At 37.2% G+C, this 18,144-nt stretch overlaps 3 protein-coding genes across 3 annotated transcripts; all 3 read left to right on the forward strand.

Annotated features, from left to right (window-relative positions):
- LOC118348175 (transcription factor MYB14-like) lies at window positions 1-3,572 on the forward strand. The gene is made up of 4 exons (XM_035689177.1): window positions 1-212; window positions 1,816-1,997; window positions 2,478-2,607; window positions 3,035-3,572. Exons 1-4 carry the CDS (start codon window positions 1-3, stop codon window positions 3,570-3,572), a joined length of 1,062 nt encoding a protein of 353 aa, XP_035545070.1.
- A 4,845-nt stretch (window positions 3,573-8,417) lies between these two features.
- Window positions 8,418-8,924, forward strand: LOC118348176 (transcription factor MYB15-like). The gene has a single exon (XM_035689178.1). The coding sequence runs from the start codon at window positions 8,418-8,420 to the stop codon at window positions 8,922-8,924; it is 507 nt and encodes a 168-aa protein (XP_035545071.1).
- A 6,167-nt stretch (window positions 8,925-15,091) lies between these two features.
- On the forward strand, window positions 15,092-16,288 carry LOC108992526. Its single transcript, XM_018967126.1, has 2 exons — window positions 15,092-15,644; window positions 15,792-16,288. Exons 1-2 carry the CDS (start codon window positions 15,092-15,094, stop codon window positions 16,286-16,288), a joined length of 1,050 nt encoding a protein of 349 aa, XP_018822671.1.
- Window positions 16,289-18,144: the final 1,856 nt, after the last annotated feature.

Genomic DNA, 18,144 nt, shown 5'->3' on the forward strand with positions numbered 1-18,144 from the left:
ATGGAGGGTGATCACCGCGGCTTAGACAATGCTCTGTTTTTTGACAACAAAAACAGAGTGTTTCGGAGCTTGAAACCGGGGCTACGTGCGTTGGATGGCAGCACCGTGAGACTGAGGTGGCGTGCGGTTGGGGTGATGGACTCCGAACGACCTAGATACCGGCGTGGTTTCGCTTGGTGTGGTGGAGTTGCTGCACGGAAGTGGCTCTGCAGGTGGCCATCTATTGTTGCAGACCGAGGCTTCAGTTTGGTGTTTTGCAGAGAAACCGTGGTCTTCTGTGAAGAGGGAACCGAGCGGCACTTAGTCTAGGGTTGTAGTTGCTTCATATATATATATAGATCAAAATAGAAAGTGGATCAAACCTAAATAAAAGGGAAGAAAAACATGCACAAAAATGGAAACGAAAAACGTGAACCGTGCGATGCGTGGCGTGAACCCGTGAAATGATTTCTGAAAACGTGAACCGCGTGCATGGGTCTAGCAATGCTGGGTCTTACAGGAAAAATTTGAAAAACACGTACAGACCCATTCATTGAGCAGCAGCCCCCCTCGTCCACGATCCGGCTGAGATCTCCCACATACGACGATGAAACTGAGAGAGAGAAAATTAGGGCGAAATAGAGAGTGAGAGAAACCGACAGGGAGAGAGGCGCACACACACATAGACAAAGATAGAGAAAGAAACAGACGGAGGATTGAGAGACTCATCTCCTCGGCGAGGTGGCGACGGCACTGCAGCAGGCACGGCTTGGGAAGGCGGCAGCAAACTCAAACGATAGAGAGGGAGTCTCGATTTGGGGAAAAAGAAAGAAGCGGGAGAGGTAAAGAAAGAAGGGGGAAAAAGAAAGAAGGGGACGCGCGTTGCACTTTGCGGGATTTTAATCTCCCATTTTGCAGCGCTTCAAAATTGCCGCAGATACAGCGAAAACGTCGCCGTCAAAGACCCATAAGTGTTATATTATCTAGGATTATATTTGCGGCGACATATTGTCTCCGCAAATAGTCTTTTTAGCGGTGGTTTAGTCGCTCTCCACAAGAAAAACACCGCTACAGTTAAAAAGGCCTTATGTCGTCCAACACCAGCTCGCCACAATTTTCTTTGGCCGCATAAACGGCTTTTTCTTGTAGTGTGAGTTGAGTGATTTTTCGGGCCACCACGACCTAGGCTAATGGTAGCACCCCATGTGCCCTTATGGTGGTATTAAAACCCTTCCACTCATAATGAAGAGATTTGTTAATTAATTAAAGAGTAATTTATGGATGATTTCTTTGTCTTACAATCAAGTACTTTTACTATTAGCCGTTCCATAACAGGTACGTATCCTATATATATTAATGTTCTACTTTTGGAATATTACCTTAAAATATTTACTAATTTTTCAAGTTAAGGATTACTGAAGAATTTTTAGACAAAGAATTTCATTCAATAATGAACTTCGGTGCCTTCCAGCTAGCTCCATGCACCTTCCACTTGATATCCTCTTGATGATTTGCTAATACTACAACGTCCACCACTGGCTTGACCTTATATTCTTTCTCGATCGACAACGGAATAAAAAACACATATATATGATCAACTTGCCCATCCATCACAAAAAAATAAAAAATAAATAAAAAATGATCAATTTCATTTGACTATAAATAAAGTATATATATATTAAGACCTGATCCAGGACCTTATAAAATAAGCTTTCTTTTTAATCTTTGGAAATCGTTGTCAATTGAACATCTAAAACTTTCAAACACGTTCTTGACTCATCAAACCTACGACACTACGAAGCACTTAATATTCGTAACTATTTATATGGTTTTAAGGTCTCTGCAAGTTGAAATATCCGGGCAGTACTTAGAGATGATGATGATGCCGAAGACTTCGGATGGTGAGAAAATGCCCGGGAGATCAAGAGCCTCATGGAGTCCTGAAGAAGACCAGAAGTTGAAAGCCTACATTAAGCGATACGGCATTTGGAATTGGAATCGGATGCCTGAAGCTTCTGGTAGGAAATTAATTAGCAGATGATCTTAAACGTTATATATATTTCTATTAGCTTTATCATTCGGGGTGTCTGCATGCAATACTTGTTTTGGGTGTACGTATATGCGTACGTGTTCAGCCTGTGATCAATATATTATACATACTTTGATTAATTAATTTCCAAATTTTCTTGCTTTTTCTTTCCATGATAACTTGTCTCAAAAGTTTTATAAGTTGACAAGAACAAGTAGATTTTTAATTATTTATTTCTTATCTTTACACTCTTACTCACTTGTGACACAAACTCTCTCTAAATAAGTGGCCCAAAATGTGCAATATTTAGTTAAATAATTTAAGTGTAGAGTAAACATTTGAACTCAGGACCTCGATCTATTCTGATATAATGTAAAATAACGATTTACTTTAAAAATTTAAATCAGTTGATAGAAAGATTTAGTTTCAAATATTTACATTTTTTTCTTAACACTTTCTTTTATTTTAGGTTTGACGCGATCCGGAAAAAGTTGTAGGCTCCGATGGATGAATTACCTTAGGCCTGAGATTAAGCGGGGGAACTTCAGCCAAGAAGACCAAGAAACTATACTTAAGTGGCATGAACTGCTGGGGAACCGGTAAGTACATTCATTACAAATTCTATATGGAAACTATACACAATGTTCTTTAAATGCACACATCGCTATATATTAAACTCTCATCATGATTGATATAAAATGCAGAATTACGTGAATGTCTAAAGTGCATTATAATTTGTAAATGGTGATTGAAGTCTGGCAGGCTTTTAGAATCAGTTTGAAGTTAACATGAACAGTTAACTTTCCAATCGAATTAGCATTTCTTAAATTCTCACCATCGATTGACATCACATGGATAAACTACAACATATATGGCTTCTAGAAGATGGAAAAGCGAAAGCTTTCAGACTTCAGTTAAACCCTAATGTTGATGATATATATTGTGAAGAAAGAAAAATCAGGCTCTTCTAAATTGCAGCAGTACTTGATATATAATGTCGGCCTTACAGTCTTCAATTTATTTCAGATGGTCTGCAATTGCTGCCAAGCTTCCTGGAAGAACTGACAATGAAATAAAAAATTACTGGCACGCCCACCTGAAAAAGCTCAGTAAGAACATTTCGTCATCAACAACTTTATCAGAATTGGTAGGAACATCCGAGGAAGTTGAAGCTAACAAGAATGATTCTTCTGGGAATCAAGATCTCCTACTAATTAGCGATTCACCAAAAGTGCCAAACATGGATGGCATTAAAGGTATCCCGACGTCACTACAAATCCATATGTCTACTAATGATATTGTCTCTTCTTCAAGCAGTACTGATCCTCCAGTTGAAGATGTTAGCAACCAATACATGATAGATCAGGACGAGATCAATTTTAGTTCGTCCAATTCATCTGAAATAATCCGTGGTATATGGGAGCTGCCATATTTTTCATTCCAGGACATATTCATGCCTGAAAGGGACCCTGGATTTATGGCTCCAACTACTGCGAGCTGCCAACAAGAGCCAATGTATTCAGATGTTTGCAATGATGCTGGCTATGATTTTTGGGTCGATTAATGATCAATGTAAGCAGCAGCAATGCATGTGATCATGTACTGATAGTGTCTTTGATCAAGTGTTGTTTTGAGCTAGTGGAAGTTGTGAACAATATCTTCAAATGGTTAGTTTGTAAATAAGCATCATGCATTTGAATATCCACGACATGGTAATTTATGTGTTTCAATTCCCTAGCGAAGTTGAACGAGTACAATATCGAATGGAAAAAAAATGCAGACATATTCGAGATTCGCTAATATTGGGCAGAAATTTTGTACAAAGATCATCAAGGTTAAGCATGCAGCTTGTAAACGAGTTAGTACAGTCATGTACTGCATGCATGCCCATCGATCTTCTCAATTAGAGCACCTGAAAATAAGATCTAATCGAACATATGGTATGCACCACTAAAGGGACAGAATAGACGTTAGACAATTCGACTTTGAAAATAAAATCCCGGTTGCACTCAAGTTAGGTCATATCTAATTTTTAGCATATTCAAGGCTAAAAGATTTCTAAAACAACTCCCACTAATTTGTTATAACAAAAAACTTTATTTGCAGCCTACTAAAGTAAGGGCCCCTTATCATCTATAGTCAAAAGGATAGCATACTCTTATATACTCTTATATGAAGGGAAAGTAAGAGAGCACAAGAAAAGGACTCGCGCGTACATAAAAGGGAAAATTCTAACTTGCCCTACGATTTTGCTCACTTCCTTTGACTGTTCATGTATTTCATTTTTATTTAATAATTAAAGAAGTGATTATTTAAAAATACTTAAAATAAATAAGAAAAAAGTTGCATTAGCAGTATGTCCAGCGATAAACATTGGGCATCCCACACTACAACACAATTGCTTTTTAGTGACGGTTGAGAAATTGTGACAGTCCCTAGACCGTCACTAAAAGGCATTTTCTGTGACAGTTTTTGGAAACCGTCACTAAAGATAGAATGAGATTTTTTTACATTCGAACGTATGAGAAATATGCGTTCGAACGTCACATATACTTTTGAACGTTATGTCTGTTTACGTTGGAAAGTAAAATGTTTTGGCGCAACCGTTCGAATGTTATTAATTTTACGTTCGAACGTAAAATGTTTGCACCAATGTTCGAACGTTAAGTAATAACATTCGAACGTTCATTGTAAATTTAAATTAAATGACTTTAATTTAAAAATTATGTATTTTTATTGTGCATAATTTGTGAACAAGTCTAAAAAATTGAATTGTATATATTTATATATACACACTTTGTAATATATAAATATATATTATTGATTTATATATATTTGAAATGCAGTGATTTAGTATTAAAGTTGAAAACTATAACATCAAAGAAGATTAAAAATTGAAATGAAAAAACGATAAAAATATTCCATAATATTTTTCGTTACAAATATTAAAAATAAAATACAAAAATTGATAGAACGTAGTAAACAACAGTCAGATGATAACGTTATCCGCAAAAGTCGAACTCCGTACTTCCTCAGTCAAGGTATCAACCTTGTCGTTGAGGATAGTTACACGATGGGTGAGTTCGGCAACAGACGCCGATATAGCCTCGAGCGATCGATCGATCTTATGATCAATATGCGCAGTCAGCTGTGAGATGACCGCATCAACCCAAGCAGGCCGCACATCTCCTGCAGATGTACTCGGCGTATGCTGACTACTACTCCCGACATGACCTGGCTCAGGCTGCGTTGGAGGAACTAGATCCTCTACAGGGGGTGGCTGACGTCCCCTCGCCTGTCCAATGCTACGCCGATGCGTGGTCATGTCGAGGGGGCTCATCTGATCTTTGACCCGCTCCTCTGGCTGGGTCGGCACTCCCCGTGCAAGTAATAGTCGGCTGATGAGGACACCATATGGGAGATTATCCGTGGAGACGATGCTCGCCTCGTAACGGATCCTCTCAAAAATGTGCAGTGGCAAATCTATAGGATCTCCACGTGCCACTCGTATCAAAAATTGTGCCCGAAGCCGACTAAATGTGGTTTTATGAGCCACAGGATCGACATTTGTTGCAACAATAAGGTGCAACATGCGGAAGAAATGCAGCAGATGGTTCTGGTTGAAGGCGTTCTTCCGCTCGATCTGCATGCGATCCCTCCCGGTGAGGATGTAGAAATCTTCGTCTCGGTCATCATCCCGAGCCTCGACGCCAGTATCCTCAGCCTCTGACTGGCCTGCATCATCGGCTGATGCTGGCTCACATCCCCGGCCAGTAGATGATGCAGAAGTGCCTACATCCTCACGGGGTGTTGAGTGTGTAAATGTCTGAGCACCTCGATGAATCCCGATGTGCTCGCCGATGACATCTGCCGATACCTCAATGGAAACACCGCGTACAGTCACGGTGTGAGAGGATGCATCCGGAGGCATGTCACACATCCCCATATAGAATTCTTGAACCATTGAGGGGTATACCTTCCCCCTCAATGTGCAGATATTTCCCCAGCCTCTACTGAGGAAAACATCTCTTAGGTTAGTCTGCTGCCAACAGAGTTCGTCGAACTCATTAATTAAGACCTCTCTCTCTACCATAACAGTACGAGCTCCGATACGGGCAGTGTCCGACGTGGCTCCTTCCCTCCCTCGTTTTCGTGTATGCAGTGGAAGAGCCATATCCTGAAAATAGAAAAGGAAAAAAAAATTATTTAGAATAATGCATTTTTTTGTATTAATTTTAAGATGCTCTGGATTAACGTTCGAACGTTTTATCTTTAACGTTCGAACGTTAAAGACAAAAACGTTCGGACGTTAACTTATACGTTCGCACGTAAAATAATGTAAATAAATTTACGTTCAAACGTAAAACAAATACGTTCGAATGTACAGATGTACGTTCGAACATAAGCAGTAAACAAATACGTTCGAATTTAAGTTCGAACGTATTTGTTTTACGTGTGAACGTAAATATGAACGTCCGAACGTCGAAGCATGAATAATGTAGAAAATCACTACGTTCGGATGTTATAATTAAACGTCCGACCGTATGTGATTTACGTGCGAAAGTAAATATTAACGTTCGAACATATGTCGTTTAATAATATTCACGTCCGAATGTAAGACGATTAACGTTCGAACATGGAAGCTGTAACGGCTCGGTAATTTAAACGTCGTACGTTCGAATGTCTTGGTGAAACGTTCGAACGTTTTGACGCAGAATGGCTGAGTCGACTCAGCCATTATTGAAATCTCGAAAATTTCTCTACAAGGGTCTAAATGCCGAAATGTCACCATGTAAATGAAGTATACACTTCAAGAAACATTTCTACGGTGACTATTCGGCCAATGACTGGTCGTGGTGGCCGGAAAATGAAGTTGAAAATCCGGTAATATTTATCCGGTTTTAAACCAAACTCAATCCAAATGTCAATCTAAATCTCAATAAAATACATGTTATTTGCATAAAAGATGAATGCCTACCTTTTAGTGACGGTTGTGGCGGAGTTGACGGCGGCGGTGACGGCGGCGTGGCGGCAAATAACGGAGAAGACGATGGATACGGGCAGGGAAATGCGTTTCGACGTTCGGTTTTGGCCTTATATACATAGAACGTTCGAACGTACTTATTATTACGTTCGAACGTTTGTCAATATAATATATTATATTATAAATGTTTAAGTTATATATTAGGATGTTATATAATATTATTGACAATTAGATTATTGGTTTTTTTGTGAGTGCTTCTTATATTTATAAAGTTTAGCAATATATAAAATCCGCTCCGACTCCGACTCCGACTTGTCGGAGCGGAGTCGGAGCAGAGTCGGATTTTTTTATTATTATTTTTTTATCTTTTTTAATTTCATATTTGACCCACTTTTTTTAAAAAAAAAAAATTTGTGAGCTTTTAAATTTCAATTTTCTCAACATTACAATCTAAATTAATTAAACTTTTGATTATAACAAGAAATACAACTAAATAAAACAAGTAACATAATAACATGCATTCAAAAATTAAAAAGAAAGTTCTATTGCAATAGAAACGACGCCGTATTGTATAGTAGTATACTAACTAATATAAATCTATTTTATATATTATATATATATGAAAATTTATAAAAAAAATATATGATATATATTATTATATACGAATATTAAAAAAAAAGCACCGAAATATTAATAATAAACTAATATACTTGATATATATATATATATATTAAATCTCTAATCTCTTATACTTGCTAATCTCTAATGAGCATAGTGAGTGGATGGATCCTGTCGCTGCAGATAATTATGTAAGCAGTGTTAATTTTGTTAAATAAATTTTTTATAGAACATTTTAATAGTTTATTTCTTATTTCTATTCTTTTAATACGTTACTAATTATTTACGATCATTACCTTTTAAATTGCAGAACAAAATGTTGGAGATGCAGTCGACTTCTGCGGAATCCTCTCCTAGTGACATAGACATATTCACCCAAGTGCTCGGGCCGCAGTCTAGTATGGCAAGAGGTTTGGGACGATCTATCAAGCATAAATGTTCATCCTCCTCAACCTCATCGGCTTCACAAATTAATAATCTTACAGCAGATTTAGAAGCTGCACGGCGTGAGAATGAGTATATGAGGTCGAGACAGCAAGAGTTAGAGTCTCTCTTAGAACGACAGTCTCATTTAGAGACGCGTTTGCAGGACCAACAGAGAGACCAGGAGGAAAGAATACGCAGTGAAGTGCAAGAGCAAGTGCAACGAGAGATGATGGTGCAAATGGAGCGTGTTATGTCGTTGCAACAGAATCCCCGTGGGCGAGGGAAAAAGAAGAAATAAATTTTATCAATATTTCTGACTAGTTTTAATATCTAATTTTGTACTTTTATAAGACATTGTTACTTCTTAATTGGGTATGTAATATGATACTGACAATTGCTGCCAAGCTTCCAGGAAGAACTGACAATGAAATAAAAAATTACTGGCACGCCCACCTGAAAAAGCACAGTAAAAACAATTCGTCATCAACAACTATATCAGAATTGGTGGGAACATCCGAGGAAGTTGAAGCTAACAAGAATGATTCTTCTGGGAATCAAGATCTCCAACTAATTAGTGATTCCCCAAAAGTGCCAAACATGGATGGCATTAAAGGTATCCCGACGTCACTACAAATCTATATGTCTACTAATGATATTGTCTCTTCTTCAAGCAGTACTGACCCTCCAGTTGAAGATGCTAGAAACCAATACACGATAGATCAGGACGAGATCAATTTTAGTTCGTCCAACGCTTCTGAAATAATCCAAAGTATATGGGAGCTGCCATATTTTTCATTCCAGGACATATTCATGCCTGAAACAGACCCTGGATTTATGGCTCCAACTACTGCGAGGTGCCACCAAGAGCCAATGTATTCAGATGTTTGATATGATGCTGGCTATGATTTTTGGGTCGATTAATGATCAATGTAAGCAGCAGAAATGCATGTGATCATATACCGATAGTGTCTTTGATCAAGTGTTGTTTTGAGCTAGTGGAAGTTGTGAACCTTATCTTCAAATGGTTAGTTTGTAAATAAGCATCATGCATTTGAATATCGACGACATGGTAATTTAAGTGTTTCAATTCCCTAGCGAAGTTGAACGAGTACAATATCGAATGGAAAAAAAAATACAGACATATTCGAGATTCGCTAATATTGGGCAGAAATTTTGTACAAAGATCATCAAGGTTAAGCATGCAGCTTGTAAACGAGTTAGTACAGTCATGTACTGCATGCATGCCCATCGATCTTCTCAATTAGAGCACCTGAAAATAAGATCTAATCGAACATATGGTATGCACCCACTAAAGGGACAGAATAGACGTTAGACAAGTCGACTTTATTTGAAAATAAAATCCCGGTTGCACTCAAGTTAGGTCATTTCTAATTATTAGCATATTCAAGGCTAAAAGATTTCTAAAACAAATCCCACTAATTTGTTATAACAAAAAACTTTATTTGCAGCCTACTAAACAAAGGGCCCCTTATCATCTATATTCAAAAGCATAGCATTCTCTTATATGAAGGGAAAGTAAGAGAGCACAAGAAAAGGACTCGCGCGTACATAAAAGGGAAAATTCTAACTTGCCCTACGATTTTGCTCACTTCCTTTGACTGTTCATGTATTTCATTTTTATTTAATAATTAAGGAAGTGATTATTTAAAAATACTTAAAATAAATAAGAAAAAAGTTGCATTAGCAGTATGTCCAGCGATAAACATTGGGCATCCCACTAGCACTGTCCATATAAAATACATGCAAAAGGTTTAAAAGTTGGTCTTTAATTACCATCTTCTTCGTCTTCTTTATTTGGAAGACGAAAGAGAGAGAAAATTATAATTTTGTGGGATCTTGATCACTGTATTGAGCAAGAGATCAGCTTGAGATCTCCCATGTTGTGTTCACATAATTTTCCATTTTTATGGCTATATTTAAATAAACAGATTACTTGACAAGCAGTTTGAGATCGAATTGTAACTCGACTTCAATTTGAGTTTAATCAAGTCGTATACGAGATGTATTGTTTAATATTCTTCCCTTATTTTTTTTATTGACAACGGCTCACTTAATAAATGTTCAATATTTAACCTTTTTCATTGTATTATAAATGAACTTTAGGATGAGAATATTCTACATATATATTAAAAAATATCAAAGAAATTTATTTTTTTAATACAATAAATACCATTTGAATTCTTATGAATATAATGATTGTTATGGACGTATTTCACTGCCACCACCTTACAATCACCTACAACCAAAGAGTAGAGAGCACGGGGGTTCGAGGGAACGCCTGTAATGCCCTGACCTTGGGGTCGGGGCGTTACAATTGGAGTTGGTATCAGAGACAAGTTAGAGATTCTGCATACTATAAACATTTGAGGTTTAGACATCTGTGGATTCATAGGAAGTAGAAATTTCAGATGGGAAGTGTAGGAACTTGAGGACTATAAGGAGGATCATGTAAATTTTTAAGTTTGAACTTCTGTAAACTTTATGATTGATTTTTGATCAGTGCAAAACTGCAAGTATACAGTATCGTAGTTTTATAGTAAAGTGATGAGAAAAGTATCGTCCTCGGAGATTGATAACTTACTTTTGACAAATACCAAAATTATATTAATCTTGACTTTATTTAAAAAAGTCACTAAGATTTTTGTTGTAATTGCAATTTAAAAAAAAATTAATTAAAAGAAAATACTCAAAGAAAAAAAAAAGATGTTGTTCAAAGATCAAATCAATGGAGAAGAAAACTTTCAGGAAATCACTTTCACCTAATTCCTCACTATGTTTTACTCATCTAACTAATTGAATTTAATTCTCTCTGTTTGTTAGCAAATCTCCAATTCATCCAAATGTCTCTTTCGATAGTCAATTGGAAATATTCTTGTTCATCATTTTACACAAGAGTATGCAAATTAATAAAAACAAGAAAGGATTAAGACCAATGATTTTAATACTACATAGGTTCATACAAGTCTTTCGATCTCTATATTTACCTATGCCAAAATATCCAAGATCTATCCTATAATTCCCTCTTTTGATAGCAAATTGATCAGCTTTTAATTTCGACTTCCAAGCATAGAAGCTGTCAAAGTAATACAAGGGTAAATCCCAAGATCAAATTCACAGGGACAATGAGAATTTAGCAAATACTTCATATTCGCAAGACAACATATTACCGTTTGTGGTGACACGAAATTTTAAAATGATAAGAAAACAGTAAACTAAATGAGCTAACGATGAACAAAAAAAATATGATATGAGAAATAAATTTCAAAACTTAACCACTAACAATATTAACACCTAAATGGGGTTATTTACTAAGGGAGTGTGGAATGAATTATGAGTGAAATTGTTGGGAAGTTCAAGCACAAGTAAAGCTGAAAATAAAAGTGAATCTATTTTTCTAAAATCGCTAAGAATCAAGAGATTTAAAGGAAATGTGCGGAAGTTGACTTAAACTTATAAGAAGCAATTAAACAAACATTTGGGATGCAATTTTCACCCATTAATTTGGTGATGGATTTACTTCTTTTTTCATCTTCTCTCAACCATTCTCTCATTCCTAGAAATTATGGTCAAATAATATAGCAATGAACCACAATTTTTATTCTAAAAAAACTACTTGACAAGTTATATGACAATCATAGAAAAGTGAAAGAAAACTATCAAAGCCATGTTACTTGTTTAAGTATCAATTGTGCCTTTAAGTCTACAACTGATCTAAACCAAGAACAAAGAACTCTAATCTTTTCTAGATGCACATTGAAATATAATCCATCAAGTTAATCATCAAAAGCACTAAATATCAAAGAAAATCTAATTCCAAATAGTTATGGGTTATTCATTGAATCCCAAACTAAAACTCTAGCCTATCATCTCTAGATTAACAAAACGTCCAAAAAGATTAAATGCAAACATCTTTAACTAATGCACTGAATGAAAATTGCAAAATAAAAATACTGTAATCTCAAAATTTGCTGAAGCCCCGAAACTCAGAAGAAAAATCAGACGAAAAATAAAGAAGCAAAAAGAACCAGAAAAATGAAGAAGAACCAGCCGCTTGGAAAAATCCGAAAAAGAAAAAATACAAGAGAGACGGCGCACGGTATAAAAATTCCTCCTTATACTCTCTGGCCCTCTCTGCGTTTTGCGCAGCCCCTTTCTGCATTTTGAGCGTGCGTGAGTCGTGGCCTTTTCATGTGTTTCGAGCCAGCCCCGCGTCCGCGTTTCATCTCTCCATTTCCTGCGTTTTGAGCCAGCCCAACACAGATGCGCGTTTCACCTCTCCGTTTCGTGGGTTTTGAGCCAGGTCCTGCAGTTCGCACCTTCAGCTACGCGTTTCCATCTCAGCCCAGGTTCGCGTTACACTTCGTGCGTTTCATCCACAGGCCCTTGCGTTTTGACTCCAGTCCTCCTCTGCAGTTCGCGTCTCAAGTTGCTCCTCTTACGCGTGAGTGCCTTGCACCATTCCAGCCTCTGCAGCGCACCTTGAGCCGCTCGATCCAGCCCAGGTTCAACCTGCGTGCTGCGTCTCCTGGAAGCCACTATCCGCATGTCTGCCCCTCAAGTCACTAGTGTTCTGCATGAGTTTCCAGAGCTTTCTTTGTAGTTGCCGTATCAGTTGGGTAATTCCACGAATACTCATATATTTTTAACATTTTTTCCACAATGCCCTGCAACATTAGTAAAATATCAGAATAAAATTTGAGATATTAATCAGAATTTAACATTGAGTCATGCATTAAACTTTACTATATAATTAAGTGGTTAATTCATTTTTTGGTTAAACAAATCATTCATTTTAGCAACTTAATCATGTAATTTTTAACACTTTATCACAAATCACAACATAAAAATCATCTAATTAGTAGCCAGTTAATTAGAAGCAATAAACTCAGAATAAATTAGACAAATATAGAAGTGAATTACTTCAAATTAGCATAGAAAAGTAAGTATAGTTCGGAACTAGATTACATCGTTTTTCTAGAATAAAGAAAATTTAGTTCATGCTAAAAATTAAATTCAACATAAACGAATTCACCATAATTTTTCTGAAAGGAATGGAAGAAAATGAACATTAAAAAAAATGCTCCTCGCAGTCCGCCATCGCAAGTCGCAGCATCCTCCCTCTTTCTTTTTTTTTCTTTTCTTCTGTGCGTTACGCCGCTTTCTTCTTCTTTTTTCGAAAACGAGAATTCCACTCTCGCCTGTGCGTGCAGAAGCCAAAAACGAAGGACTCCCAAAAGTGCTCCGTTTCAAGCGTGCCAAAAAATCAAGTTTTTCGTCTAGCTCCTTGCAGCTTGCACACGAAAAAAAAAAAAAAAAAAAAATTTGATCCCTTCCTTGAAGACCAAGTCAAAACCAAAAGCCCCCCACGCGTGAAAAACTCTAGCCATTCAAAGCTGCTATGTCCCGCGTCCAAGAGTCCAGCTCTGTAAATAACAACAAAACAATCTCCTTGGCTACGTAAAACTCTCTTTTGGTTTTATTTTTCAAAGTGCCAAACTCTTCATTTAAATGAGAATGAGTCCCTAGACGATGGGCTTCTAAAATTTGGATCTCCTTTTATCTTCAAATCTGAAATAAATTTAAATGACAACAATAAAGCCTAAAATCAACAAAAATAAATAAAATTAGACTAAAGTTTAAAATTAAGAAGTGATAACATATAAGAAATTATGCAAGTCATCAAACACTCACAAACTTAAAACTTTGTTTGTCCCCAAACAAAAAGAATAGAGAATAAAATAAGAGACCACTATAGACTATCAACTAGACCCTGTAGAGAAGTTTCATCATTCACCAAGCCATGATTTGAATTAGATATCATCACTAGTATCTTACTCTTTTAACATCAAAGATAGAAGGAAAATCAATAAAAAATTTAGCAACTTGTCAAGCAAGAGTTAAGCGTTTACTTCAACCTAAAGCTAAGACCTTAAGTGTGTGTGTGAGATAGTCAATTTAACTCCAAACCACCTGCAAACTCAGATAAAAGTAGAACAACTAAAACCAAACGAATTCTTTCAAAACTTAACCACATAAGTCCAATTTTCATAAATTCTCTCCACTAATGTAGTCAAACCAAAATCAGAGATCAAAAGGTCTTTAATCAGGTTGTAATGACAGGCCACAATGTGAGGGCTAAGAAAGAAATGGATATGGAAAATCAAAGCAAACTGAAAAAATACTTGGTGGAAAGAACAATGAAAGAGATATCCATAGAATTCAAACCATAACTCTTCCTTGACTATATGCTTATACTTTTGATATTATTGTTGTTGTAATCAATGAAGTCGTACCAAGTACACCTTTAACAAATTCTAAAGTGATTCACACTCCACTTATTGAGTTTTCTCTATTTTTTTTTATATAGTTAAAAGAACAAATAAAGGCTTATGTAAAATAACGCTCAAGGGAGTTGACTATGAGAATACACCATGCATTGATGGGATTTAAGGTTTTAGATTTGGCAGATGTTAGGAATTGAATTCATAACTTTGAAGTTTTAGATTCTAAAGATGTATGTGAGTATTAAGCGATGTCAGGCTTAAATAGTTATCTAATATATATATATATATATTTATATATATATATATTTGTGTTTATACATATATTTTATTTATTTATTTTATTTATTTAATATTTTTGTCTTTATTTATTTTAGAACGTTTCACCAAGTTTAAGCTTTTAGGATGGCGTCTCGTCGTCGAGTTCGAAGCCTTGAAGATTTGAATGAAAATAACAATGATGGGGGTTGCACGTTTGAACAATTTAATCGGACCTATCCTCCCACCTTTGATGGAAGAGGCGATACAAACGCAGCGGAGGATTGGATTCAAGACATTGAAGAAATATTCAGTGTTCTGGAGTGTACCGATCAGCAGAAAGTTCAATTTACAGCTTTTAAACTAATTGGAGAAGCAAAGAGATGGTGGAATTCTGAAAAAGCTATCAGGGAAGCTGAGGGGACTAGAGTGATTTTTCCCTAAAGCGGATAGGGAAGCTAGAGTTCAAGAGTTCACGATTTAGTACAAGGGACCATGACTGTGCACCAGTATGCTACAAGGTTTGCGGAATTATCACACTTCGCCGCATACCTGATTCCTGATGAGGAAAATAAGGCCAAGAAGTTTGAGGACAGCCTGAACTACAAGATTTATGAACTAGTGATGGTCCTACAGATTCAGAATTTTTCAAAGTTAGTGCACAAGGAGATACTAGTTGAGCAGAATCTCAAGAGAGCCACTCCACAAGGATTCTCTAGTATGGATCAAGGGCCATGGAATAAGAGAAATGAGGGGAGCAGCTTAAGTCAGAGACAGATTCAGGGAAATCATACAACTAACCCCTGTAAGTTCTGTAACTGCATACACGTTGGGGAGCGCAGAAAGGAAGTGGGGTCATGTTTCAAATGCGGTAAGGATTGGCATTTCATTAGAGAATTTCCATTGCTTGAGGAGAACAACAGAAGGCCCTACCCTCCTCAAAGATTTAGGCCGAACAACCAAGGCAACAACCAACGGAGGCTTGTGCCAGCACGGGTGTTTGCTTTGACACCAAGAGAAGCTGAGGACAAGAATGATGTAATCACAGGTATAATCTTTTTTACTCTCCTGTTTAGCATTTTATGTTAAAAAATTAGGATTACTTATCTTGTTATCTCTATGGATTACATGACGTAAACACAGGAATTATCCATTTTTTTTCTCAATAAGGCTACTGTTTTATTTGACTCAATAGATTACAATTTGAGGGTCTCAACCCTAGTAGGTGATATAGTGACCTACAAAAAGATTTTGCTTAAGTGTCCAATAACTATTAGTGGGAGGGAAATGCCAACTAACCTAATAGCCTTTCCTATGATTGGGTTTGACGTGATACTGGGAATGGATTGGTTAGCTTCCAGTTATGCCAGTATTGACTGTTTTAAAAAGGAGGTGGTGTTCAAATTTTCAGAGGGAGAGGAACTTCAGTTTTTGGGTTCCAGAGTGCATACCCTTCCATCAGTTATATCTGCTTTTCAAGTTGGCAAGTTAATACGAGATGAGTGTCAAGGGTACTTGGCCTTCGTGGTGGATGAACCAAAGCAAGAATTGGAATTAGAAAAGATTCCTACTGTAAGAGAATATCCAGAGGTTTTTCCTGAAGATTTGTCTGGATTGCCACCCGAGCGGGAAGTAGAGTTTGCCATTGAACTAGCCCCAGCCACGGCACCTCTTTCCAAAGCCCCTTATTGAATGGCACCATCAGAGTTAGCCGAACTCAAAGAACAATTGCAAGATTTATTAGACAAAGGTTTCATCAGGCCCAATGTGTCACCTTGGGGAACTCCAGTTTTGTTTGTGAAATAGAAGGATGGGACAATGAGAATGTGTATAGACTACAGAGAACTGAACTGGGTGACCATAAAGAATAAATATCCATTGCCCGTCATAGAAGATTTATTTGATCAGTTGCAAGGTAATCTCCAAGATTGATCTCAAATCGGGGTATCATCAATTGAAGATCAAGGCAGAGGATGTGCCTAAGACAACTTTCAGAACCAAGTACGGCCATTTTGAATTATTGGTCATGCCTTTTGGCCTAACCAACACCCCAGCAGTATTTATGGATTTGATGAATCGGGTATTTCATGAATTCTTGGATAAATTTGTAGTGGTGTTTATTGATGACATATTAATCTACTCCAAGAACAAAGTTGAACATGAAGAGCATCTGAGACAACTACTTGGGACACTCAGGGATAAGAAATTATTTGCTAAGTTGAAGAACTGTGAGTTTTGGACGTAGGTATTATACCGAACCGCGTAAATCTCAGTGTCTCTCTTTATTTACTTTTATTTACTTGTTTACTATTTATGTTATGGAAGAACGCAAAGAACACCATATCGAAATCCAAATCATCATCGTGGGCCGGGGATGATTCTTTCCTCCCTTCCGATCTATTGTGTGAATTAAGGCATTAACAATTGCCACTGTCTGTGGGATTCGACTTTTCATTATTTTTGGTAATGGTAAAATGATGATTCTTCGGCTCAAAAGATCTTCTCCAGAAATATCAAATAAGTTCCTCGACCTTGCACCAATTATTTTATTTCATCACTGCCATTGTTCTCTACGCCAGAAGTGGGAGAAGGAATATTTTTTTATGTACAAAATCATCCCCAAACGAGCAGATGGAACTCCCCTAAGATAAGTGCTCTCAACTTTACAACTTTTATTTTTATAAATATCGCCACATGAAAATTAAAGGGTGATGACATAAAGTGGGACATGCACTTTGCACTTAAAAATGCCACCAACACACCACACAAAGAGAGAGTCTCGCCACATGCATTGCACACTTGAAGTGCACAGTGCACTAAGGGACATCTCACCGGTGCAGACTGAGTGCACGCCGTGCACCCAAGAAGGTCACTCAGCTAGGGTGGCTACCCGCATGGCGCGGGACAGGGTGGACCCACCCCCGCACCATGCGCGTGCAGGGAGGGGGGGGTGGGGCCCGCTCAACCCAATTACCCATTAGGTCTATAATTTATTTTTGCATCTAAAAAAAATTAGACTCAAATTATAATATAATTAAAATTTATACATTCAATAAGAATATAAACTCATTAGAGTTGTATTTTAGATCGCCTTGGCCTCCTGGACCAACATTTATATAGGAGGTCAAAGCAATACAATAGTCATACTTAAGTAATGTGGGACTTACTGTTCGCATGGGCCAAGTACTATTGGCCGCACACCCTTAAAGACGCCAAAGTGTTTGCATGGAAGTGTACTCAATGGCAGCTACACGGGCAAGTTCCAAGCTGCCTGCTTGAGGAACTAACTTCAATTACATCTCCCTAGTCATTCACCAATGGGGTAGACACGGTCGGTCCCATGCCACAAGGTAAAAGGGGAGCAAAGTTCATCATTATCGTCTTCGATTACTTAAGCAAATGCGCAAAAGTCAAAGCACTGGAAACTGTAACTTCACAAAACGTCACCAAGTTTCTATGGAAAGCAATTGTTTGCTGATTTGGGGTACCGCATAGCATCATTCCGGACAATAGCAGGCAATTCGACTCTGAACTAGTGTGTTGAGCTT

Source organism: Juglans regia, chromosome 4 (assembly GCF_001411555.2).
Source record: "Juglans regia cultivar Chandler chromosome 4, Walnut 2.0, whole genome shotgun sequence".
In the NCBI taxonomy this organism is placed as follows: domain Eukaryota; kingdom Viridiplantae; phylum Streptophyta; class Magnoliopsida; order Fagales; family Juglandaceae; genus Juglans; species Juglans regia.